General features: G+C 47.2%; 2 protein-coding genes across 8 annotated transcripts in view; one reads left to right on the plus strand and one right to left on the minus strand.

Moving 5' to 3' along the window:
- Nucleotides 1-20,970, plus strand: part of CCDC92 (coiled-coil domain containing 92) — a 31,562-nt gene extending 10,592 nt beyond the window's left edge. For 3 of the 5 annotated variants that reach the window (XM_077875311.1, XM_077875310.1, XM_077875312.1), the window contains exons 2-4: nucleotides 16,497-16,643; nucleotides 17,249-17,290; nucleotides 19,560-20,970. In XM_077875311.1, the coding sequence (XP_077731437.1) occupies nucleotides 16,514-16,643; nucleotides 17,249-17,290; nucleotides 19,560-20,335 (948 nt within the window). In that variant the 5' untranslated portion in view covers nucleotides 16,497-16,513 and the 3' untranslated portion in view covers nucleotides 20,336-20,970. Of the gene's footprint in view, nucleotides 1-6,068; nucleotides 6,232-13,214; nucleotides 13,346-16,496; nucleotides 16,644-17,248; nucleotides 17,291-19,559 lie in introns of those variants that run through there. The other 2 variants (XM_077875309.1, XM_077875308.1) reach the window with 2 other exon arrangements.
- DNAH10 (dynein axonemal heavy chain 10) overlaps nucleotides 20,362-25,803 on the minus strand; it is a 133,421-nt gene continuing 127,979 nt past the window's right edge. For all 3 annotated transcript variants that reach the window (XM_077875303.1, XM_077875300.1, XM_077875301.1), the window contains 3 exons: nucleotides 23,876-24,056; nucleotides 22,439-22,584; nucleotides 20,362-21,916 (listed from right to left, as the gene is read on the minus strand). In XM_077875303.1, the coding sequence (XP_077731429.1) occupies nucleotides 21,770-21,916; nucleotides 22,439-22,584; nucleotides 23,876-24,056 (474 nt within the window). In that variant the 3' untranslated portion in view covers nucleotides 20,362-21,769. The remainder of the gene's footprint in view (nucleotides 21,917-22,438; nucleotides 22,585-23,875; nucleotides 24,057-25,803) is intronic.

Here is a 25,803-nt window from a genome sequence, read left to right on the forward strand (position 1 = left end):
GTCAAAAGGAAAAAAAAGCCCTGTCTCCAATTAAATTGACTGGAGCCCAGGGTTTCTCAACCACAGAGCTGCTATTTCAGGCTGGATCATGCTCTGTTCTGAGGGCTGTCCTGTGTATTGTAGGCCATTTTGCAGCATGTCTGACCTCTACCTATTAGATGCCAGACGTGCCCTGTACCTGATTGTGAAAACCCAAAATGTCCAGAGGCGAGAACCACTGCTCTAACTGGGTCACACTCTCAAATGGAGTCAATCAAGAGGATGGAATTTCCTGTGTTTTTCCTTTAGTTCTGACTGCTTACAGTTGTCTCGAATCATAACATTCACACACGCATCAGCCACCAGACAACGACTGTTTAAACAAAAGCTGCTTATGGAGAATAGGTTAGAGTCCAATTTGTAGAACCAGGCCAGCTCTTCACCAAGACCCAAATGCGCACCGCTTTTCCCACTCCCTGCTGGGTTATACTTGCCTCAGCAAGGATGCACCCTCTTCTTTCTACTCCCCCATTCTGTTTAGCCATCTGAGTGTGACACTGACTGTTGATGTGGATGGACACAGTCAAACTCCATCCAGGAATCTGTCAGCATCTACGTTTATTTTAATCTTCTGTAGGAAGAGAGAAATCCCAGGCCCCTCTCTAACCAGAAAACCTGAAAGGTTTCTATATCTTCATATAAGAAATGTCACTTTAAATTATATTATTAAAACAATAAATTATCAGTGAGGCAACCAATTAGAAAAGCAAACTTTCAGAAATCAAAAGTTATATTTTAAGTGAATTAGCAATAACCTCTAAAGTCCAGATGTCTTAAAATACTTGTTTGGTAGTGAAACAAGTGTACATTTCTACACAGGAGGGCAGAGTAAGATTGTAGATCTTTAACAGAACTAGCTTCTGAACCCAGATACAAAGGAGTGTCTGTTTTTCTGCAGCTTTAGGAGGAAGGAAATATTTTCTCTTATTCTGGTATTGTTTTTTTCATGAGCAGTGTCTTCAAGAATAAGCACTGGACTTCTAGTTAGCATCAAGCAAAAAAAAAAAAAAAGAACTGAGAAGCTTAAAACTTAAAATATGGGGAAGGAAAAGGGCAGTAGAGGACTTTGGACAAGTGGAACATAGGGCAGGTGATGTTCTGCCTCTGCAGGAAACACACTCTGAAGCATTCGTGGGTTATTGCCTTCATCTAGGCTGAGTAGCGGAGTCCGTGGCTAAGGACGTGGCCTTGGAGTCATCCCAGTTGGGGATGAAGCCCAGCCCTGCCACTTGCTAGCTGTGACTTCAAGGAAGTTACTGAACTCGTAGAAGCTTGTTTGTGAATGTGTAAAACGGGCGTAATAGTGTCTGCTCCTTAGAGTATGTAAAAAGGGCATCGCTTGGCAAAAGGCGTGAAAGCACTCCATGCAGGTGTTTCTGTGGGATACCCAATTCCCCAGAGCAGGAGGACGTGCTCTCAGGGCTCCTGCCTTCCATAATCATGCCCCACCGGACTAAACACTCTATAGCCAAGGTTTTGCCTCTGTTGGACAAAATTTCCGTTTTCCCACACTTTCTCTTCTTCCATCTCTACTTTTCTGAGAGGCTTTTAATAAGCAACTGAAATCCAGCCCTGGCATTTCTATCTAACCTTATTTTCTACAACTCCCCAGAATATTCTTTCCATGTTCAACATGGCCTCATGGCTGCTCCTAAAACTCCATGTTTACCTCATCAGAAACGTCCTCTTCCTTGTGAACCTGTCCCCTCTTCAAAACAAAACCATCTCTGCCCAGGGAATCCTCCTCTCAGCGCTCACTAGGCACCTTCTCATGGGACAGGAATGCCCAGATGACCAGGACCAGACCTCCCTGGGCTTTATCCACCTTGTGTGGGAGACAGGCAGGTAACTAAGAAAGCACTTCAGGCTGTGTGGTAGGCAATGTTCATGCCCAATGTTACCCTTCCCCTGGTCCCTGTACTTGGCATGTACCTCATAAGGATTTCATTACACTTTGTTTTCTTTGTACTTTAAGTGGTTGAGTCACACAGCCCCAGTAAATGGTAGGCATGAGACTGAAGACACAGTGGGCCCTGAGGAGCATATGTTGGCTTGATATTTAACCTCTAGGTGCACATTTAAAAGGAGGAGGGGTTGCTTGGTCTACTCTAACAGGCCTTGTCAACTACAAAAGATTAAAAAAAAATAAAAACCTATGATGATGTCCAGCTGCTGGCACTCACTGTAACCTCTTGGTGATTCGAATGGCTCTCAGGGTTTTAGAACTCTTGTAACAATGCATTTTTAAATTGGGAAATCTCACAATAGAAATAAAGAATTGTCCTGTGAACAGAGAACTTGCTGCATTGTCCACATTTTTCTCATGTTGCTGCAGACCAAGAAAAGCTTCATCGAAGCTTGCCTTTAGTGTTTCATCATTGCCAAGTCTCTGACTCCTCTGAAAAGTTCCTCCAGCATGAACTAAGACCTTGACTTGCAGGTGGCACAGCCACATCCTAAGTTTGATGCCATGCCAGTGTCAGCACCAAAAATTGACATGGTGGCTCATAACAGAAGTAGCTTTTCCACAGGTAAATAAGCTGCCCCAACAAGATCCTGAGTGTCAAAAACTCCTCAGAATATCCTGAACAGGCCCACACTTTCCCTCCTGCTGAAATTCAACTTTATTTCATTTTTATGTGGCCTGATAGTTTTTTGGTCTTTTTATTTGAGAGATTCCCCCAAAGGCATGCATGAACTAGCTATCCTTCCCTCCTTTGTCTTATTCCCATGTCAGTTGGAGAAATAGTTCCACATCCTCTCAACTCACCAATACTAAGATATACTACCTAAGGAGAAAGGGTGTCAGACCAGAGATTGGCTGAGAGTACCACTAATTCCCAACTAGAGAGAGCTCTTTCCCAAAGGGCCAGCTCAGATTACTAGAGGGAGGCATTCATTATTCTCAGTGCTAGTGATATAGCAGGGAACAGACAGAAAGGCCCTTGTTCCCATGGAGTTTACATTCTGGTAACATAAGGAAGATAAATAAATGACCGAATTGTAGGTAGTGATAAATGCTAGGGAGACATAGCACAGTAAAACTGTTCAATCGTTCTGACAGTACAAAGCGAGAACAGGCCTATAATGGTGTCTTTGGGTGCCCAGGAAACCTGTTTGGGTGATTCTCCACATTATAGTAATAATGGTAGGAAGCCTACAGTTCTAGGTGTTGTTCTAAATGTTTTACATCTCTGTTGCCCAGTATGAAACCTCTGGCCATATGGGGCTATTTAAATTTGAAATAAATCAGAGTAAATACAGGGGGAAAAATTTATTTCTCAGACCTTCCAGCTACATTTCAAATGCTCACTGTGGCTAGTGACTGGACAGCAGAGAATAGACTGTTTCCATCATCGCCCTAGGTTTTGTTGGATAGTACCTCCTCGGAGGAGCTCATTTCATTTTCATAACAACCCTGATAAAGTGGGTACTGCTTTCCCATTTTGCAAATAATGATAGTGAGGCACAGAGAGCTAGGCATGGCTTTTCTAAAGCTAGGATTCAAATTGTGGCCATTTGAGAATTAATCCTCAGATTAGCTGTCCTGCTGCATCGCTGGGGCTCATTAGATGACTGGAACTCCTCTAGGCAGTCCACTTTCACTGGAGTGCAACTGGTGGAGGAGGTTAAACCTTGGTAAAAATCGCATCATTGGGTGCTTTAAGACTCATAGAAAAGAAATTCTGAGCCAAGAGCTAGGTCTTTCCTGTAAAATGTAGGCTTGTATTAGCACAACTCCTTCCTTGGAAGAAAAGAGGGAGCTAGATAATACCAGATTAATGTGTGATATCTGTAGAGCAGATCATCTAAGCTGCCAGTGCCTGTTTCCCAACAGTTAGGAAGACAGTACTCACTCCACAGGACTTGTGAGGATCTGGTGAGGTGCGACATAGATGGCACTCAGCACAATGCCCAGCACCTGTTATGCTAGGTGAGCAGCGGCAGCTGTCACCACCATCATACCTGCCCCATTCTCCAATGGCTACTGGAGTGGGAAGCTCCATGGTGCATGGTGACGCCTTCTCCTGGAACTGCCATGAAACCTGGTTCCAAACACCGTACACTGGAATTAAAGAACACCAGGAAGGCCTGGGGCAGAGAAGATGTCCCCTTTGGAAACAAATCTACATTTAGTTCATATACACAGTGCTTGTAAATTGAGGCAAGTGTCTTTACTCCTCTGAGCCTTCGTTCCTTAAAAAATGGTCATAATCATACCTATCTTGCCCAGTAGTTTCAGTAATTAAATGATCATCTATCTATGAGCCTGGAGCATTGACACTTGGTAAATAATAGCCGTAATTACTAACACTTGTGAATGATTTTCAGCTTATGACTAAAAAAATGTCTTTGAGTATTTTCTTGCCCAGATGGCATGGACTGACCCAGAGGCTGTGTTAAGGGCAGAGACAGAACAGATTGTCATCCAACACCATCACCATTAGCACATTGTAAATTAGTGTCTAAACCTTAGAAAATCAGGGCAAAACCAGCTGAAGAGCATTGTGAAGCACACATGAAGCAGTGGTCTGAGGTAGAAGTTGCTTCACACTCGCCCACACCCTGCAAGTGAAATGTCCACCTGCATGACCTGAGGTGACCACCCTGCCCAGGATGCAAAGCAGAAGGAAAAACAAACCCGCAGGCTCCCAACTGACCAAGACACCTTAACCAGAGTTGGAGCCACCAGAAGACACTGAAACACTTAACCTAAGAATTTGGGACTTCAAATGGAAAATCTGGGCACCCTAAGCCAAAATTGCTGATTTCCAAAGATGTGGATACATTGGGTGCTTATTATTAAAAGTATCTAAATAGAAGTGAGCCCTGAAAGAGTGTGTCATGAACCAACATTCTAGTTAACCCCAATGTGGGAGCATGGGGTCAAATACAAGAAGAAAGCAACAAAAGACATCTGGAAAAAGTGACAAAAGTGTGAAAGAATTGTGACTTTTAAATGGTAAGGATGGGGGACATCTGGGTGGCTCAGTCAGTGAAGCGTCTGCCTTCGGCTCAGGTCATGATCTCAGGGTCCTGGAATCAAGCCCATGTCGGGCTATCTACTCAACGGGGAGTCTGCTTCTCCCTCTGGTTCTGCCTCTCCCACTTGGTTGTGTGCTCTGTCTCTCTCTTTCTCAAATAAATAAAATCTTTAAAAAAAAAAAAGGTAAAGTTCAATAAGAATACTGAACTGTGTTCCATTCTTTTAAAATGCCTTACAAGACACAGTGATGTTTACCCAATTTCTTCTGCTCTCCTCCCATGGCTGATAGCTCATTGATGAAATACAGCCACCCTACCTCTTATTTTACTTCTCTTTGTTTTCCTTTATTTCCACTGGGCTACTGTACTGATGGCTCGTCTACCTCGTAAGATCCAAGTTAGGTTGCAAAGACGAGCCCTGCAATGGCACGCACAGCACTTGTGTGAAACCTTGAAACCTACACTATAATTAGGCAGGTCCACAAGATGGATAAAGGAAGCCTCCTTGAAGAAAGACAAACATTATATGTTCTCATTCATTTGGGGATTATAAGTAATAGTGAAAGGGAATAGAAGGGAAGGGAGAAGAAATGTGTGGGAAATATCAGAAAGGGAGACAGAACATAAAGACTCCTAACTCTGGGAAACGAACTAGGGGTGGTGGAAGGGGAGGAGGGCGGGGGTGGGGGTGAATTGGGTGACGGGCACTGAGGGGGGCACTTGACGGGATGAGCACTGGGTGTTATTCTTTATGTTGGCAAATTGAACACCAATAAAAAATAAATTTATTATTAAAAAAAAAGAAAAAAAAAAAGGAAGCCTCCTTGAGCTCATCAGCTTCATCTGGCTCTCAGCATTGCCTGTTTAAGGGACAGACCTTCCCAGTGGATCCATGTTTTGTGAAGGGCTGTCCTCTTCTTTGGAACCTAATACACAATTTACTGAAGAAGTAAAGTGTGGGATCCTAGGAGTTATCTCGTGACCTGACATAATAAAGGCTCATTGTGAGAAGAAAGAACTTTATGGGAGTCAGCCTGAAATGCCACCAGTAAATGTGCCTCATTTATTCTGCACAGCACAGGAAGCTCATGGAAAGGAAACTTTGAAGGAACTGAATAATCCTAGGTCAGGACTGTCAGATGACGGGATGGAGAGTCAAAGGGTCACAAAGCCATCCAAAAAAAGTGATAGGAGATGAAGATCTAGGTAAATACCTCCTTAAAAGACCAAGTTTATCTTTTAAAATTATTGGTACTCAAGCTATGTTATTTCATAGAAATAAGTGTCCAATAAAAACAAATATTTTAGGAGCACCTGGGTGGCTCAGTTGGTTAAGCTTCTGCCTTTGGCTCAGGTCATGATCCCAGGGTCTTGGGCCCACATAGGGCTCCCTGCTCAGTAGGGAGCCTGCTTCTCCCTCTCTGCCTGCTGCTCCCCCTGCTTGTGTTCTCTATGTCAAATAAATAAATAAAATCTTAAAAAAAAACAAATATTAGTGATCATCAGAGGATATGTAATCACTTAAATGCCTGGCCACTGTGACTTTGGTTACTGAATTGACTATTTTTGGGCTATTTTTTTAAAGTATTTTTAATTTTTTTTTTTTTTCATGGGAATGCGTCAACTGTTTATTGTATCCACACCATAGTATCCTAATATTGTTATGGCACAAAATTCCCATGAATTAAAGTATTTTTTAAAATTTTTATTTATTTATGATAGTCACACACACACAGAGAGAGAGAGGCAGAGACATAGGCAGAGGGAGAAGCAGGCTCCATGCACCGGGAGCCCGATGTGGGATTCAATCCCGGGTCTCCAGGATCGCACCCTGGGCCAAAGGCAGGCGCTAAACCACTTCGCCACCCAGGGATCCCAGGCTATTTTATTTTTAAAGATTTTATTTATCCATTCATGAGAGACACACAGAGAGAGGAAGAGACGCAGGCAGAGGGAGAAGCAGGCCACCCACAGGAGCCCGATGCAGGACTTGGTCCCAGGACCCCGGATCTCTTCCCGAGCAGAAGGCAGATGCTCAACCACTGAGCCACCCAGGCATCCCTTGTTAGGCTATTTTAATAATCTTAAAGATATCTACTGTTTACCCTGTTTAAACTCTTCTCGGGTAATTCGTGTGGGCCCATTTTGCAGAAGGGCAAGTCAGAGGAGGTGACTTACTTTTGCTTGATTGCTGAGCCAAATTATGAAGCTGTCCAAGATGATGTAGCTGGGACTAGACAGAGCTCTTCCCCCTAAAGCACAAGGATTAGGTCTCTTTTTTTCTGTAAGTGAAAATCTACCCAGATGCCCCAGAAGGGTGTGGCTAAATATGTTCCATTAGCACTAATGAAACAATTGACTATGTTACCTTTTGTAAACAATAAAGGAAAAGTTTGGCTAAATTAAAGTGTATAGAGCGTCAGCTAATAATACCTTTCTTTCCTTGAAACCTACACTATAATTAGGCAGGTCCACAAGATGGATAAAGGAAGCCCTATCAGTTATATCAGTTGAAATGGTTCATCTGTTTGGCAAACCATAGGCAGAGATGTTTAAAGCAAGTGAACACGTCTTCTCAGCCTAGGAAATACAACTTAGATTGTGATCAAAGTACTAAGTGCTAAGATTTAAGGAGAATCTCCTTTTTCATTATTGTGAAGAGGCAGTTCTGCATTTGGGTCACTACATCTTTTAGGTTATCAACCAAAAGGCAATTAAAATCTGCAGTAATCACAGTCAGTGTAGAAATGGAAACACTAATCAGATATGACCTGCTTATTTTCCCTTCCATTAAAGGAAAATGTCACTGGGTAGAACTGTGTGTGTGGTAAGTTGTGAGACTTATATGTCCCTAAATTGTTGGCTCAGGACCATTTTGGTAAATTACAAGCTTATTAGAAGTTCACAAGTGGCATTGCTACTGAGTTGTGAATGTTTTCATCTCTAGTCTATGAAATGAGGCTCCCGGGATGGTCCCCAGAGGACAGTCATTCTGGATGCTGTGCAGAAGGCTAGGAGGAGGACATAGGGAGAGTGGGAAGGGCCAAGCAGAGCCACCACAGACCATTGGTCACTTGGCCATCTCTTTTCCTAAAGGCAACCTCTCTTTACCACTTCCTCTTTGAAGTAGAAAGTGCTGAGCTGAGTCTGTACCGTCATTATGCCTGGACATCTACCCCACCCCATCCCAAGCCAGGAGATGGGGATGCTGGTGTGCCTGCTTCCCGGGGTGGGGTCTGCTAAAGGGTGTGAGTATTCTGGCTTTTAAGTGGTCCAGTGTTCTGGGAGGCCCAGTGCACTCCCAAAAGGTACCATGTGATTTCAGACCATGGAGTTCATGCATCTGCCCACCTTGGCAACACTCTCAGTCAGTCTGAAATACAGACTTGCTTCTTCCTGAGATGTTTTCAGATGGAGGGGCTGAGCCCCTACCAGTATAAAGACACCTGACATGGCCAAATAGAAACTCTTAAAGTATGAGATAATCAGACTGCAGAGAAACTTGGTTAATAAATCCATCATGTAGGCCCCTAGTGAGTGCCGACTTCCCAGACAGCCACATATCACATTCCCATGTCTAATTGCCAATCTCTCTAATCACATCTATTACAACTTTAATGTTAGGCTGTACATGCTTTCAGGAGGAAATGGCTGTCAGTGTCTAAAGAATTGTTGACAGGCCTTGTATTTTATGATGGATAATGTCAGAGAATTACCGGAATGTATAATGCATGGGAGCAGGGAAATACTCAAGTGCTCCTTGTGATCACTTTCTGTATGTCTTGGGGACACTGAATTGTTGCTTTTGTAAAAACAGCCTTCCCATTAATTATTCTTGGTTCTGGTAAGCTAATCACAATTCTAGCAACCCAAGATTACCCTAGAACAAAATAATTAAAATGTGATACTGCTTTGCATCTTTTTTTTAAGAGAAATCACTTTATAATTTTTTCTGACTATAATATATGTTCATCATTAAAGCAGCTTTAGGGAGTATTAAAATAGAATTTTTAAAAAGTAAAAATCATCCACAATCCACCATCTGGAGATAAAGGCTTTTAACACTTTGTTGTATATCCTTCTAGGTTTTGTCTCTACTTATATAAATGCAAAAATATGACATTATATATACAGCTTTTAATATACTTTTTGACTTAACCTATCAGAGTATTTCCTTATCAGTAAGTACACATCTACCTTATCATTTGTGGTAATTGAAGATTTTACATGTAGCATGCTAACCTTTTATTGGCAGACATTCAGATTACTTTGTGAGACGGCTACCTCTCAAAAAAAGAAGATGCTTTTTTTTTCTTTGCTTTCTACTAGTTTTCCTCTTTTAGCTTTTAGACATACCTATTTTAAAAAGATGTATTACCTATCCAGCCAGAGACAGGACCCAACAATTCATCTCTGTTTCCTCTGCCCCTCACACTTGTGCTTTCTCTCTCTCTCTCTAAAATAAATAAATCTTTCCAAAAAGTCTTAATTCTCTAAAAACGATTAATAAGATTTTCTGTCACTTTCAAAAATAATTGCACTTTTTGTTTTGTTTCTACTTTGGTTTTGGGGCTTTTTAAAAGATTTTATTTATTTAGAGCATGACTAGGGCCATAAGGAGAGGGAGAGAGGAGAAAAAAAAAAGGAGAGGGAGAGAGAATCCCAAGCAGACTCCATGCGAAGCATGGATCCCAATGTAGGGCTCAGTCTCATGACCCCGAGATCATGACCTGAGCAGAAATCAAGAGTTGGACACTCAACCGACTGAGCCACCCAAGTGCCCCCTTTTTGCTTCCACTTTGTCATAGTGTTCATTCTCTTTACCAAAATATTTCTAGGAGTGCCTGGGTGGCTCAGTCGGTTAAGTGTCTGCCTTTGGCTCAAGTCATGATCCCCAAATCCTGGGATTGAGTCCCATGTCGGGCTCCCTGTTCAGTGGGGAGCCTGCTTCTCCATTGCTTCCCCACTGCTTCCCCACTCTCCCTCTGCTGCTCCCCTTGCTTGTGCTTATTCCCTCTCTCTCTCCCTCTCTGTCAAATAAATAAACTAAAACATTTATTTATTTACTTACTTCTGGAGTGGTTATTGAATGCTTACACTCCCTAGAAATGATGTCGTTTTTCCTGGTGCCCTAATTCTTGGAGATTCTCAACTTACCAATTGAATTTCTTACATACATGTATGAGTAGAAATAGTCAGGTCCTACAACGTAAAACAATTTTTTATCTAGGACTGTTGTGAATTCAGAATAATGTCAGTATTCATTTTCAGAGACAGCAAGTTTCCTTTCTCAAAGCGGATATTTTGGATTGAGAGTTGATGGCCTAATTAGTCTTGGACCTTCTTTTAGCTTCTTGTAGAGCATTTTAGATTGTTTCTAAGTAAAAAGTAGGCTTTACTGTCCCTGAGGGTGCCTTGCTCTGCCTAACTCTATTCTCTGTTCGGATGCTTCTCTTCAGTGCACATGGAAGATAAAGGCCAGCAGAAAACACTTCTGTTTGCTTTTATATTTCTCTCTTTGGAGGTCACTAGAATTTCTTTGCTCGCTCATTTCCATACTTAGAATATGTTCTGTAAATACTGGAGGGTACGACTCAGTAAACAACTTGGGTGAATGTTTACATAACTGTTGGCAAGTATTTACATAAAAACAACGTAGGTAACATTTATTGAGTGCTCACCGTACCCAGACACTGTACATGATTGCCTTTTGCTCTTGAAACAAGGCTATGAGTTAGATAATGTGGTGATTTCAGTGACAAGATGGGGTTCAGAGTTAATCCCAGGTCTGTCTGCCTTCTCAGGGCTTGTCCATTCTGGTCTTGTTTATCCTACTATGTTCAAATCTTCAGGCTTCAGTTTCTTAATCTTGAAATAAAAGGGGTTGAAATTGCCAGCTGATTTTTGAAGGTTTCTTTCACCCTCAACTTTTTGAGTCCAGGAATCTGCCTAGAAAACCACCTGCCTGCTAGAAATCCCCTCCTCCTCTTACATTGAATGTTGATGCTTGCAGCCTTCGCCACTGGCCAACCTCCATTTTCTCCGTGGCAGTGCCTGTGCTGTAGGACCTGTGGTAAAGCGACCCACGGAGTCCGCAGGAGGCCACAGAGGGCCCTGTCACAGAGCATTGGGATGCTATGGTCTGTTCAGAGCTGGGTGGCTCTTGTCGCGTCACAGGCCTTGCTGAAGGCACAAGAGAGGGTGGCGGGACAGGCTACAGCTGTTCTGATCGTTTGTGGCATGAGAGAACCTACCGTGAATGGGTTATAACTTATTCATGACTAGAATCTAAAATAGCTTCTTATAACTAATTCACAGCTACCACGTGAGTGCTAGTGTGCTATTTTTTTAGACTCTAAAATTATTACCCTGTTTCCATAAGCTGTGTGTTGAGCGAAAAGAAAGTCTGCTTTTGATTGCCCGGGAAGATAGAAGTTTCCCATTTTTAAATGGTGTGACCCTTTCCTATCAAAGCCACTCCATTGCTTTTAGTCTAAGAAATGTGGTACAGGCACACTTTGAAATATTGCTTCTGGCATTTCAAGGAATTATGGGATGAGGTCATGTTCAAACCAGTGCTGCCATGCTGATTAATGCAATGTAATTCTTGTTGAGACCTCCATTCGCAACATTAGGAAGCCTTGTCAGATTATCTGAAGCCGGTCTGTAATGCATGAGTTCAGATGTGAAGGAAGAATGGAAGTTCATTAGGCAAGAGGGCAAGAGTTCCAGATGGAGGGAAAAGGCCAGCAAAGTCTCTGTGTTGGGGGAGGGGGTGGCAGACCAAGTCAGGGAGGACTACAGTGTGGAGCCCCAAGGGGACATTGTGGGGTGAGGCTGGGGAGAGCAGGCCAATCAGGCAGACCCTCTGGCACTGGAGGCTGGATCCCAAGAGCATTGCATGGATGCAACATGATCAGAGCCGTGTTTGCAGATGAAGATGTAGGTAAGATCTGTGTGTACGCTTAGGAGGGATGTTGAAGAAAAAGTAGGTGTTTAAAAGGTGGCAAAAGCAAGTCTGGTCCTAGTTCCTCCCCATGGTAGCACCAGAGCTGCTCCTGGCAGCAGGACCAAGGTGCGGCTTTTTGGCCCTGCACAGACTCATTGCTAAGTCAGCCTCAGTGGAAGAGGGAGTGTGGCCCCGGCTTTCGGAGTAGGTATATGGCTGGACCCCCTGGACCAGGACACACATGCAATGCTGTGTGTGCCTTCTTCCTCCCCAAGCTGACTTAGCCACTTCATGAAGGCTCCAGCTAGGCCCAGAATGTCCTGCCCTTAGCCAGTTTCCTGGAAAACTTCACTGGCGAGCCTTTTTGCCATCCTGGATGGTCAGTGCCCTTTGGTCATTGTCTAACCTGGAGAGCAGAGAGCCTGTGGGCCCTGGTGAGCCTTAGTGGGCCCCAGTAGCAGGCTGTCATTTTGCCCAGGTCTGTTGCAGCTGGAGGAACAGTGTACTCCCCATGCTGAGAGGCCACTGTGAGGTACCCTTCCCCGCCGTGTCAGAGTATTAGCAATGCACACATTTGGAAAAGTGTCTGATTTTCTGTGTGGAATTGAGACCTACCTCCATCTTCAAGATTCTCGCCCACAGAGCCTGAGGGCCCAGAGAAGCTGCAAGGCTCAGATGCAGCATTCTCTGATTTGTGTTTTCCCTTGTTGGTGGGATATTCCTGTTTTTCCTCAGGGGAGTATTACGAGAACAAACAACGTAAGTGATAGGAGAGCACTTTGTGCTTGTACAAGTGGAGATGGCCCATAAATAAAATTATCATATCATCATTTATACATTAATGCCCTGTAAGAGAGGAAAGAACATTACTTTTGAATTAGGATGAGAATTGGACTCGAGCTACCGACAGGCTATTTGTCCTCATGCTGCCACAGAGCAGCCTCAGTGAGGTCGCAGCTGACGTCTCTCCAAGGACCTTCATTAAAAGCATGTTATCACCAAGAGATGGTGTCAGCATCCTTTCCCACTCTAGGAGGCAGTCTTGGCCAGGTCTCTAAAACCTGTCTTTAGAATTCAGAACAGCAAGCCTTTGTCAAGCATTCATTTGCTGAACATGTAGAACGAATAGCAAATTAACAGAAGTTTACTACCTAATGAATTTACCACAGAAAAAATGCATATGTGACCTATTCAACAGGTCTCCCTCCGAGATGCCTGTGCCCGCTGCTTTGGCTGGAGTTCTCCTGGCAGAGGTGTGCACGCCCTGGGTGTGGGCCTTGCCCTCTGGCCAACCCTGTGGCTGGGTCCTGGAATGCCAGTCACTTGGAAGCCCATCATCTGCAGCTAAGGACAGTATCTCTGAGCAGAAAGGTGGGGCAGTGTCCAGACCGTGCTGAGCCAATAACTGAAATTGCTAACAGCTCCCAGTAATGCTTGGAAATGAAATCGGATTCCTCAAGACAAACACCTGCAATACAGAGAACCCACAATTTGTAGCAAATGCCCTTTTGACACAGAAAGTGCAGTGTTGTGCAAAGCTGTGCTCTGTGAGTGTCGCCCTCCATTACAGTTGACACACCATTGAGACAGGATGAATGCCTTAGCTCAAGCAAGATGCATTATTCATGGGTAGTAGATGCCCTGTGTTTTTATGTTCATCGATCATGCTGACCTTTTCAGAGATGAGTCATGAATGCTCCTTCATGTCTCTGACTCCCCAAGTGTCTCAGAGCTTCTGAATTAAGCCTCCCAGGACCACTTTCCTCTCTTCCTCCAAATTAGCCACACCTCTCAGCTGTGTCTCCAGAGCCTAAACAAGAGGCTTCCATAGCTTCATTCTTGACAATTTACTGGAAGGATTAGGTCATGACACGGAATTGTATGTCACAAGAGCTAAGGATAAGAAATTTAAAGCATGGCTTTCTGGTAAGCTCCAGCAATTCCTTGTCATTGAGAAGTCAGTGATACTGTTAGCCTTTTGAGCAGATGGAAAATGATTAGTAGCTTGGATGCCATTTGGAGACGTGACTGGTTTCTTCAGGCCTAAGCGGGCCTGCGCTGTTGGTATGTATCCAACAGCTGGAGGGTGGCCTGCACGGATAGTGTCTCTTCACTCAGCCTGTTACATCAGCAGAATGTGGAGAAGGAGAGAGTGCCAGTCAGGTGAAGTGCTATAGGGTTGAAAACCCCTGTCCTCCCACTGTCACAGCCCCAAATGGAGTCACCATGGCTCCCTTGCCCGCTCTGCATGTTATATGGTCACAGTCTTCCTGTTCACCTTGTGTTTCTTCCCAAGACTGTCTGCCCGTGACAATGGGAAGCTTCAAGGACACATTCTTATTTCTGTGCTTGCCGTGGTGAACTAATAAATTACAGATGTATTTTTTTTAAAGATTTATTTATTTATTCATAGAGACAGAGACAGAGAGAGGCAGAGGCACAGGCAGAGGGAGAAGCAGGCACCATACAGAGAGCCTGACGTGGGACTCGATCTGGGGTCTCCAGGATCACGCCCTGGGCTGCAGGCGGTGCCAAACCGCTGCGCCACCGGGGCTGCCCAAATTACAGATTTAGTACAATTCAAAGCTGCTGATTTCACTGAGGCAATTAGAATGTGAAGGCTTATTTACATCAGATTTAAATGTGTTACAAATAAAATGCAGTACCACACCATCATTGGAACAGGGTGGCCACTGAGGTTATATTTTTACTTCCTGCCTTGCCCCCTCTGGTAGGTTATGGGCACATATCATCTTGTACTATCAGTGCTGGACAAAAGGTTTTGAAATTTCAGTGTTTCCTATTTTCTTTGAGCAAGGCGTGCCTATAAAGTTAGCATCAAGCAGGACGACAGAGGGGGCTCCTTCTCACAGGAGCACACTGGCCTGCCCCCTCTGCCCCTTGGCCTGGCTGGATCCTGCATTAGAGTCAGTGTCCTGCCTCCAGACCACATGCTGGCCAGGTGACATGGGCTCTCCTGAACCCTGGGGTCCCAGGTAGATGTCCCTGCCTGGCCCAGGTTCTGGCTAGGAACCCTTGTGCTTGCAGCAGAGACATGCCTTCGTGGTGGAAACTGGAAGGCTGTTCACAGCTCCCAGTGGAAAAACTCTGTCTGATGGAAACTCCACCCTGGCCTTAGCCGTAGCCAGCTTGAAGTCAAGTTAAAGGCCTGGGAAATCTCATCTTTGTTCCCTAGAACGATCGCTATAATTTACTTAGCCAGTTCTCTCTTGTTGGATTCTGATTCCGGTCTTTTCTGACTGTGAACTGCGCTGTAATGGCCATTGTCATGGCTGTCTCTTTTCACACAAAAGTAAATCTTGTCCTTTGGTCGATTCCTAGAAATGAAATTGCAAAGTCATAGGGATAATATACTCCCAGGCTCTAGACAGACTTTGCCAAATTGCCCCCAGCCAAGGGGAAGTGGCTAACACTGCCACCAGATGCTGTGCTGTGCTGTGTCCCCCCACTGCGTCCCTCCCCCCAGAATGTCCTTTTGTTCCTCTGTACCTGTTCCCTGTACTCTCCCTCTTTCTGGCTTGCCTGCCACACTCTATTTCCTCCTTAACTTTCCTTTGGAGCAAAGCCTGGGGCCCAAGGACATATCAGGAAGCTTCTCCCTGTGAGTGAAGACACATATCTTGAGTTCCAGTTATGAACTTTTCTTAGCTCCGTAGCTGGGGTGTAAATATGTCACTTGCAAATCCCAGTGATGGGTGTCACCCAATGTGGTGATAGTACCAGAGCCGTTCACAGACTGGAAGCCGTTTGAGAAGTGGTGTCTCCTCTGAGAGGGCTCTTTGGCATAGCAAATGAGGAAAAATGGCCTCTAAGGTTCTGCATTTGCAAGAATAATTAAGCAAATAATTCACATTTAGTCTTTTGCATTTTTCAGTGCTGTGCAAGGCGTCTTGAATTTCTTTAGTTGCTTTTCCAGAAAGCCCAATTGACTTCACCACATTTCTCGAGTTACAGTAAAGGCAAAGAATCTGAGGCTCTGAGTGAGCTGCTGATGACTGAAGCCACCGTGGGTGGGAGGCAGGTTTTAGGGACAGACTCCAGATTCCCATAGTCACCACATGGCCCTTTCCCAAAGAAAGATGTAGGGCTCCTCTCAGCTCTGAAATCCAGGGACTTCCTTCTAGAATTCTCCACGCCTCTTCCTTCTGCTGCTTGCTTTGGCCAGCTCTCAATACCATTTTGAGGAAATGTTCACCTCATTGCCCAGGTGCCCGATTTTCCTGTGAGGATGCTGTCAGCATGTACCCACGCTGTCAGGGAAATCTTTGGCAGTCTAGCAGTTTGGGTCACAGTCTGTTGAAACTCTGTGGCATGTGGAAAGACTAGGATTTGGAACCAGGGAGCCCAGGCCTGATGTACCTCTTCTGCCTCTGGAGCCCAGCCTCATGCTGCCTGCAACTCCCCAAAGCCAAGGAGGGCTGACTGCAGGAGGCACCCTCTTCCAGCCTGGCCCCCTCAACCCTTGTTGTCAGGGATAGCCACCAGGGTCTGTTTCTCGCAGGTCATCTGGATGTCACCATGGCAGCCACAAACCTGGAGAACCAGTTGCACAGTGCCCAGAAGAACCTCCTGTTCCTTCAGCGGGAACACGCCAGCACCCTCAAGGGGCTGCACGCCGAGATCAGGCGGCTGCAGCAACACTGCACAGGTACCAGGGCCCCACACGACCTCCTGAGCAGGGCCTCCAGGCTTGCCGGGGCTGTGGAGCAAAGCAGGGCCCGTTGTCGGGACTGTCTCACACAGCAGTTGGCTCAGGAGCCGTGCCAGATTCATTTAGAAGTGGAGTGAGAAGGGATTTCACTCTTCTCTCTGACATGGTTAAGCCCACCATTGCTGGAATCCATTCCAGTGTCTTCCCTCATCTGTTTGCCTAATCGACATGTACCAAGTGTAAAGCTGCAAAGCCATTTCTTGGCATACTGAGGACTTAGAAGATCAAAATGCAATGGTTAGGATTTACAGTGCATTTTGGAACTGATCACCAAAGTGTAACATACAGAGCAAGCTGCTTGCTAACTATGGATGCTGGGGTGTGCCTGAGGGAAGGGAGGGTCTCTCTGAGCCCTACAAAGGATAGTGGCCACGGGTGGTTCCTGCCATTTGCACGCCTGCCACTAATACTGCCAACCCTGCTCTGTCTGGGCAGAACTCGCAGGCTGATCATGGGAATCAGTTCTGCATTTTTCAGAGCTGATAAAGGCTTTGAAACCTACTGTAAACATACAAAATTAATGTATATGGTTTCATTTTTAGATTTAACATATGAGCTGACCGTCAAAAGTTCAGACCAGACAGGTAAGAATGTCCTCCCCAAAAGTGAATAACAATATTATTTCCCATTATGGCACATGTTGGTGCCATTTGTTCACTAGCTACATATTTAGAAGAAAATGTATTTGCTAGATAAGCCAGAAAGAGGAGAAGGAGCAGGGTCCCTCCTCCTCTGTCCCTCAAGCCTCGCCCAGGACCTGGCACAGAGCGGGCACTCCTGACACACTGGTTGAATGAGCCACCAAATGACTAGACAGTCCCCAAAGGATCATGAATGCCTTTATATAGACTGCAGTCCCAGAAATTCTTCCCCCAAGCAGAATCCTCAGGGAGCCCCAAAGATAACATCCTGATGGCATCTGGGGCAGAGGAGCTAGAACTGGGGCCTCTGTGTCCAACAACAAATAGCTTGCTCCCTGGAACTGAGTGAGGCTTTGGAAAGTGCAGAATCCATACTGGAGTCAAGATGCCTTTTCCTAAATAGGCTGCACAACGGCAGTCATTATTCATGAGTGTGTCCGAGTCCCAATGACAGACACAGACCTTTCCATGGGTCTCAGTGCATGACCAAGCACTGACTTTTCCATTCGTGGCACTCAGGTTACAGTCTCCTAAGGATACCTTTCAGGGGCCCAGATGTCCTTTTGTCTGTGTGGCAGAGGAGGAGCCTGGAGACCAGAGCCCACCCTATGCTGCCAGGTTCTCTCCCCCCTCACCCCCATATCCCTGGGCCAGGATGTGGGCTTCCATGGATTCAGGAGAATAGGGTGTCCTGCACCCCTGCCATCCACATTGCAGGAATCAGGGTGTCCTCACTTCCATGCCCCGTCCTGGCCAGGCTGTTCAGAAGAAGCATGATTCTTGCCCTGAACCCTCTACATACAGGAGGAAGGAGTTCGTATGCCTGATTCCTCCTCCCCTGGCCTTTAGAGAGCCCCTCGAGGTTCTCAGCCCTAAATCCCAAGGCCACACACCCACCATCAGCAGCAGCAGGGGTCCAAGGTGACAGTGTGTCCAACGTGTCTCCCGTGGGGGCAGTTGGAGAGCTCTCAGCTGGTCCTGGTGGGGGCAACTCCCCCTCCCAGCACTGGAAATCACTGCTTTATGTTAGCAGTTGAAGAACTTGCTCAGTTTAGGGACCCAGGGTGAAGATACAGGCTCCTGGACTCCCTCTCCTGAAGTTCTGATTCCAAGGGTCAAGGAGGGGACCTGAGAACGTGTTTAAAAAATGCTACAGTGAGGGGCGCCTGGCTGGCTCAGTCCATAGAGCCTGTGACTCTTGATCTCTCGGGGTTTAAGTTCGAGCCCCATGTTTGGTGACTTAAAAAAAAAGTTTTTTATTTCTTAAAAAGTGACACTATGACTGAGCACTTGGGCAGCTGGGGAGTCTGGCTGTAGGTGATAAAGAGCAGTTGCTGCCTCAGCTCAGTGCACATGCAGCTTTTATGGGGGAAAGACTGAAACTTCTAGAAAGGTGGAGGAGGTAGAGCAGAGCTTCTTATAGAAGAGTGGAAATCAGAGGTGCCACTTTGGAGGTGGTGATCCTGGGAACTAAAGAGCAGCTCTCCGGAGTCTCAGGGAGGTGGGGGCAGGTGGACGGAAGAGATCCAAATTGGGAGCCAATAAACATCGGTCCATAGCCCTGGAGTCAGGTCCCCACTCACCCCACCACTACCTCATGTGAGAGGTTCCCGCAGATGCCGGCTCCCTGTCCTGCACAGGGACATCCCGGGGGCATCCCTGAGCGGCTGGTGGTGGGTGCACATGGGGTGGGTCAGGGGCCAAGGCAGAGCCCCCAGCACAGGCACAGGGATACCCACCACTCTGAGACATGCTGAGACAGAGGGCCTGTGCGGCAGGGAAGGTGGCGGCCTCCCCTATCTCTCTGCAGCTTCAGAGTTTGTGCTTTTAATTGTCTTTCAAAATGGTGCTTCAAATGAAGCAGGTACTTAGTAAATGCTGCCCAAGCAGACAGGGATCTGCTCACTGTTCCAATACCCTGAGACTGCCTGTTGTGACTTGAGCAGTTCTGAAGTGTGGAGGCATTCTTCTGTGCAATGAGCCAGGGCACCGAGAGCTGGAAGGAACTCAGAGGGCACTGGGTCCCCACCTTGGTGAAGGGAGAGTGATGGAGGCAGGGGCAAGATGCCCGTGGCCCCTGGCAGCCCTCTCACCCATCCTCGTGCTGGGGAGAGGGACCAGCCTAGACAGGAAGACTCCCTGCCTCTGCTTGGGGTGGTGGCGGCGGGTGGGAGAGGGTGTCTTAAACCCATCCTTTGGCTTGCTTTTCTAGGAGATGGGTCTTCCAGAAGCAGTGAACTAAAGAGAAGATGTGAAGAACTGGAAGCCCAACTGAAGTTGCAGGAGGAAGAGAACAACGAACTGCTCAAAGAACTGGAGCAGAAGAACGCCATGATCGTGGTGCTGGAGAACACCGTCAAGGAGCGGGAGAAGAAGTACCTGGAGGAGCTCAAGGTGAAGAGCCACAAGCTGAACATGCTGTCCGGCGAGCTGGAGCAGCGCGCCAGCACCATCGCTTACCTGACTGCCCAACTGCACGCCGCCAAGCGAAAGCTCATGAGCGCCAGTGGGACCTCGGATGGCAGCCCATCGGGGAGCCCTGTGCCAGCTGGCTACAAGCCGGCCCCCCCCAAGGACAAGCTGCCTGAAACGCCCCGCCGCCGCATGAAAAAGAGCCTCTCAGCCCCCCTGCACCCGGAATTTGAAGAGGTCTACAGATTTGGGGCCGAGAGCCGGAAACTACTGTTGCGGGAGCCAGTGGATGCCATGCCTGACCCCACCCCATTCCTGCTGGCCAGGGAGTCAGCTGAGGCCCATCTCATCAAGGAGAGGCCTCTGGTCATCCCCCCCATCGCCTCCGACCGCAGCTCAAGTGAGCGGCACAGCCCAGCCCGCGAGCAGCAGCACAAGGCTCATGTGGGGGTGGCCCATCGCATCCACCATGCTGCCCCACCACACACCCAGCCTGAGCTGGAGACGCTGGCAGTCGACCAGGTGAATGGAGGAAAGGTTGTGAGGAAGCACTCAGGGACGGACAGAACTGTGTGAGGCCTGCTCCAGGCAACCCTTCACCCTTGGCTGTCGATGCACTGTGATTGCTACTAGGAAAAACTCATCCACACCTTTTTTTTTTTTTTAATTCCCATGCATGCCAAATTTTTTTCAGACCTGTCAACAGATTCTTCTCCTGCTCCTCTTGCCCTCTCACTGACACCAGAATACGATCGTGTCCCTGCTGCAGAATATGTATTTACTAATTGCTGTGGCCAAACACCTGTGTGCCGAATCGCTTGCTTTTAATCCCACTCTGTGTAATGTCCGTGCGCTCGTGGACAAAGCACAGGCCACAGGCTGCATCACTACTCAGCGTTAATGAAATCAGATAGTCACACGCCTCATTATGCAGTCGGAGCAATACATGCCGACCGACCTTGACCCTCTCGCTCCAATTTCCAGGGCAGCCCGTCCGGAGCAGCCCCTGCTCCCACCTGGAGACCCTGTAACCTCCCAACAAGCCTTGCCCAGGGCAGCACCGGTAGCTGACCAGCTGTATGTGTATATCACAGGAACTAAATAAGATGATGTTACTTCTCATATCACCACAATCTGAATGTGTGTTCATAGTTTTTGTTAGTTTTATCCAAAATGTTCAAGATCCCAACAAACTTTATTTTCTAAACCTGCCTCTTTCTGTTTTGTGTCTTTTATTAAGCTATCTGAGGGAGGAGCGGGGGCAGGAGGGAGGCTGTGGGAGGGGCAGAAACAGCTGGCCCCTCAGTCACTACTGCATTCTCACCCTGTGTCATGTGCCAGGGCTCCCGCCCAGTGGTGGCAGTTTGTCTTCCAGAAAGTGGAGTCCCTATTCTACGGCACTGCCTAGAGCTGCCCCTGTGAAGATTGTAGGCTTTCAGGCCCATGGCTGGCTGATGCTCCACCCTGCTCCACCCTTGGAGAGTAAAGCCACTCCTCCCCTCCAGCAGGCCTGGCCCCAGGGTGCCAGAAGGAAGGGATGCCCAGGAGCCAGCGGGCTGTTCTAAGTCTGCACGCAGTGCCACACAGACCCGGCCAGGTGGTGGGAATTACACACCAGCCGAAGGTCCTTCCCCACCCCCAGCTGGTGGGCTGGACAGCTCTGGAAGGTGGGAGGGGTGGCCATCCCTGCTCTGGGCAGTATTATCGGCCCTGGAAGAGGACTTGGTCACCCCACCCAGCAGCCCGGCATCTTTGCCTAATCACACGTCTCCTCTGAGAACGGAAAGAAAACGACATACCTTAAAATGATTTCTAGTATTTACTTTTCAAATATGCAGAATCCTTAGAAATAGCTGAAAAATAAAACCATCAGCTTAATTTATATGGAAAGAGTCCACCTCCAGCCTTTCCAGGCCCCAAGAGGGGACCGGGGACATGACCATTATTGACAAATTCCCATTTGCCACCGCCAGCCCAGATGGAGCTCACAGGGTGGGTTTCTTCGCCCAGTCAATCGGAATTCAGGGTGAGGCACACTCCCTGCAGCACCCAGTGAGAAATGTGCTTCGTGGTGAAGAGGTCAGCTTCAAACACCAGGCCGACTCCCATGGCATTCCTTCTCATGGAGGTGGTGTAGACTGGCGTCCGGAAGGTGTTCTGCAAAGGAAACGTATGTGAGATCCCCACGGAGGGCACAGGAGCTCAGGCCCAGGGGAATGTGCCACTCCACCTTAGCGCCGAGGGCAGTGTGCCTCCTATGAGCCCTGGCCGAGGCTCTGCGGGCCTCCCTCCGCTAACTGAAGGCGGACAGGGCTTCCCACAGACACATTAAAAGCAGATCTGGGCTCGGGGCCAGGCAGGAGGCGCCTGCTGCCATGCCAGATGTAAGTACTTTAAGATTCAAGCAATGTCCGCAGAATGTGATGGGAAGGGAGGAGTCTCTCCTGAAGTCAGGCCGGATCACAGCTCTGTGCGTGAAGCTGTGCTGCCCAGGGAGTCTCTGCTTACAAGTGCACATGTGTGGCTCCAAGCTTCTGTCCTATCTCAAGGTTTCCCCCATCCACAAAAGGTTAAGCACCTGTGTTTTAAAGGGCAAGACTGTCTGACCCACCCCATGTGTGACCCGACGCTAAGAAGTGGGCGGGGGGGAGCACATAGGAGCAGGCGTCAGCCTTCTACCCGCAGTTTGAGGCGATGGGCTTCAATGGGGATGATCTTCAGGATCGGCAGGTCAACCACCAGCACCTTGGGTTTGCTCTTGATAAGACAGCCTTTTTCTACATCCCAGTCAGCGCCTTCTAGATACAGTCCTGAGACAAAGCATCCTAGAGATACCAGGAAGAGACCAGGATTTACATGGAGGCACCAGCAATGCTGCTGTGCAGCAGCTCTACTAGATGTCGGTAGCACACACACACAAAGGCAACTAGCTGGCTTTCCTTCCCCCAGACACAGCCCAGGTTATTTTCCAGAAGAGGTGGTCGTCCTTTCTTTTATGTAGGGACATCCCAGAAAGGACACTCTGTAGACCTCAGGAGCTCCCCCCCACCCACAGCCTTGGTCAAGGAGACAAGGGGTGGTTGCCTCTCACAGAAATCTGCTTCAAGGCACACAGACCTAGACCGCTTGGGCCCCCAGGTTATAAAGACAGAAGCACCAGTCAGTTGGTACCACAGCAATCCCAAATCCCTCCTGAGCCAGAGGGAGTGGGAGTAGAAAGTCAAAGCCTGGCAGAGAAAATGGTGTCTGGGGAACAGAACACACAGACTCTCACAGTAGCAGAGGACAGTCGCTCGCCCAGAGAGTGTGGTGGCCCTGATACCTGCTAGTTCCTCTGAAATCTCGCTGGCCTTGTGCTATGGGAACAGTGAGCATCCCTGAATCTCCACCATGAACCCCAACTCCAAGCTCACTCAAGGGCTCTTGCTGCTCACAGTGAAAGGTCCTCTATGGGGCACAGCCCTGGGAAACGGCAGCTCCCAGCCAGTCTGCGGCACCAGTCACCAATGCTAAAGGGACCTGATGTTATAATTTAACGGGTCCAACCTGGTCTGACCTGCCCTCTTAACACCCACCCCCTTGGCCCCTCAGGGTTTCCAGAGAAGCCCTCAGGGATCCAGTTCTTTGAAGGATCTAATTCTTTTTTTTTTTTTTTTTTATGATAGTCACACACAGAGAGAGAGAGAGGCAGAGACACAGGCAGAGGGAGAAGCAGGCTCCATGCACCGGGAGCCCGACGTGGGATTCGATCCCGGGTCTCCAGGATCGCGCCCTGGGCCAAAGGCAGGCGCTAAACCGCTGCGCCACCCAGGGATCCCATGAAGGATCTAATTCTGACCGAGGAGCCCACTTCCCACAAACAAGCAGGGTGAACATGTTTCAGGTCCCTATGACATCAACCTCAGGTCTCGGCATTGAAACTGGAAGAGAAGCCCATGTATTCACCCTCAGAGAGGTCAAGACACGGTTAGTACACACACAGCACCAATGTTAGCAGCAGTTAACCAATGTTAGCTCATTTTCGAACATGGCCTGGCCCATTTTGGCCCACATACGCTTGCTCCTCTGAATCGGGGGTGGCCCGAGGAGGGACACTCCACCGCGAGCTGACTGTACCTTGTCCTGCCCGCTCATTTACTTCATCTGCATCCTGGAACTTGGTCACTTGCGTGAACAAGGTGGAGCGGTCCAGTGGCCAGTGGTTCCTCCGGCAGGTGGCCTGCACCAGGGCCGTGAGGTAGGATTCTGGGATGTGCAGCCCCGAGAGCCACATCACACTGGGCTCACTCTCAGTAACCTGGAGGGGAGGGAGGGAAACTGGCAGGAGCCTGGGGCCACCATCAAGTGCCAGGGCTGGAGCTGATCAGTTTAGTTCATGATAAAAGCATACTTCACAGTAGAGGCAAAAGAGGGGTATTTGAACAACTGGCAGCCTGCTGGGGAAAATAAGCTGAACCACTAGATTCCAGAGGAAACAAAGATTTAGCTAGAAAAGAAGTGAAACCACAAAAGTACCAATGAATCACCAATGAATGTTCTCAGATCAGATCACCAATGAATGTTGTCACGATCTTGGAGTTGGGAATGCAAAACCCAGAAGCCATAAAAGAACAGACCGATACACTTGACTAAATAAAAATGTGAAACTTTCTTACAGAAAGAATGCCATAAAATCAAAAGACTTATGACAAGTTGGGAGAAATGCAACACTGGCAGACAAAGAGCTAATCTCCTTGCTACACAAAGAGCTCTAAAAGATCAGTTTAAAAAGATAGAGAACTGGATAAAAAGGAAATCAAGACACAAAAAGATTCACGGGAAAAGAAGGTATCTACGTGTATGTAAGATATGCTCTGCCTCAACATAATTAAAGAAATGCACACCCAAACATAGTATTATTTACCTATCATAACATATTATGATTTACCTATCAGGGAGAAAAGATCCAAAATATTTTAAGAACAGCCAGTGCGGCAGAGAGGAAGGAAATAATCGTATTTGTTCACTGTGGTTTCCACTTGTCGAGAAGACCATCTGACAAGAGCTATCAGAATGCAAAGTGCACACCCTGGGACCCAACTCTGCTGTTGTAGGGATTTACCCGTGAAATAGACTCATGTGAGAATGCAAAGACACGTGCGCCAGAGTGTTGTCCACACTGACTAAGAAGAAAAAAAACCCAAACGGAACCACCTAAATGTCCATCAGGGGAAAGGACATGGAACATCTATAAAACAGGGTCCCCTTAAAAAAGACTAAAGTAGATCTAAATGTACTTAGAGGGGTACCTGGATGGCTCAGGTGGTTACGCTTCTGCCTTTAGCTCAGGTCATGATCCCAGGATCCTGAGATTGAGCCCCACGTTGGGCTCCCTGCTCAGTGGGGGGTCTGCTTCTCCCTATCCCTCTCCCTCTGCCCCTCCCGCTGCTTGTGTGCCCCCTCTCTCTGTCAAATAAACTTAAAAATCTTTTTTTTAAGTAATGTCCTTTTTTGAGTCATGTACCTTTTTTTAAAAGATTTTACTTATTTATTCATGTGAGACACACAGAGACAGGCAGAGACAGGGAGAAGCAGGCTCCTCACAGGGAGCCTGATGTGGGACTCAAACCCTGGACCCAGGATCATGCCTTGACCCAAAGGCAGATACTCAACCACTGAGCTACCCAGGTGTCTCTAAATTTAAAATATTTATTTATTTATTTATTTATTTATTTATTTATTTATTTATTTATTATTCATGATAGTCACAGAGAGAGGAGAGAGAGGCAGAGACACAGGCAGAGGGAGAAGTGGGCTCCATGCCAGGAGCCTAACGTGGGACTCGATCCCGGGACTCCGGGATCGCACCCTGGGCCAAAGGCAGGTGCCAAACCCCCGAGCCACTCAGGGATCCCCCAAATTTAAAATCTTTAAATAAGTATATGCTCTTAAAGGAAGTACATTTGGCCAAGATGGACTCCAAGATGAATAAATCAGATTGTGCATAATATGCTTCAAAGTCTTGAAAACAAAATGAAAAGGACAAAAAAGATACAGATATGCCT

This window comes from Canis aureus, chromosome 27 (genome assembly GCF_053574225.1).
Source record: "Canis aureus isolate CA01 chromosome 27, VMU_Caureus_v.1.0, whole genome shotgun sequence".
NCBI lineage: Eukaryota > Metazoa > Chordata > Mammalia > Carnivora > Canidae > Canis > Canis aureus.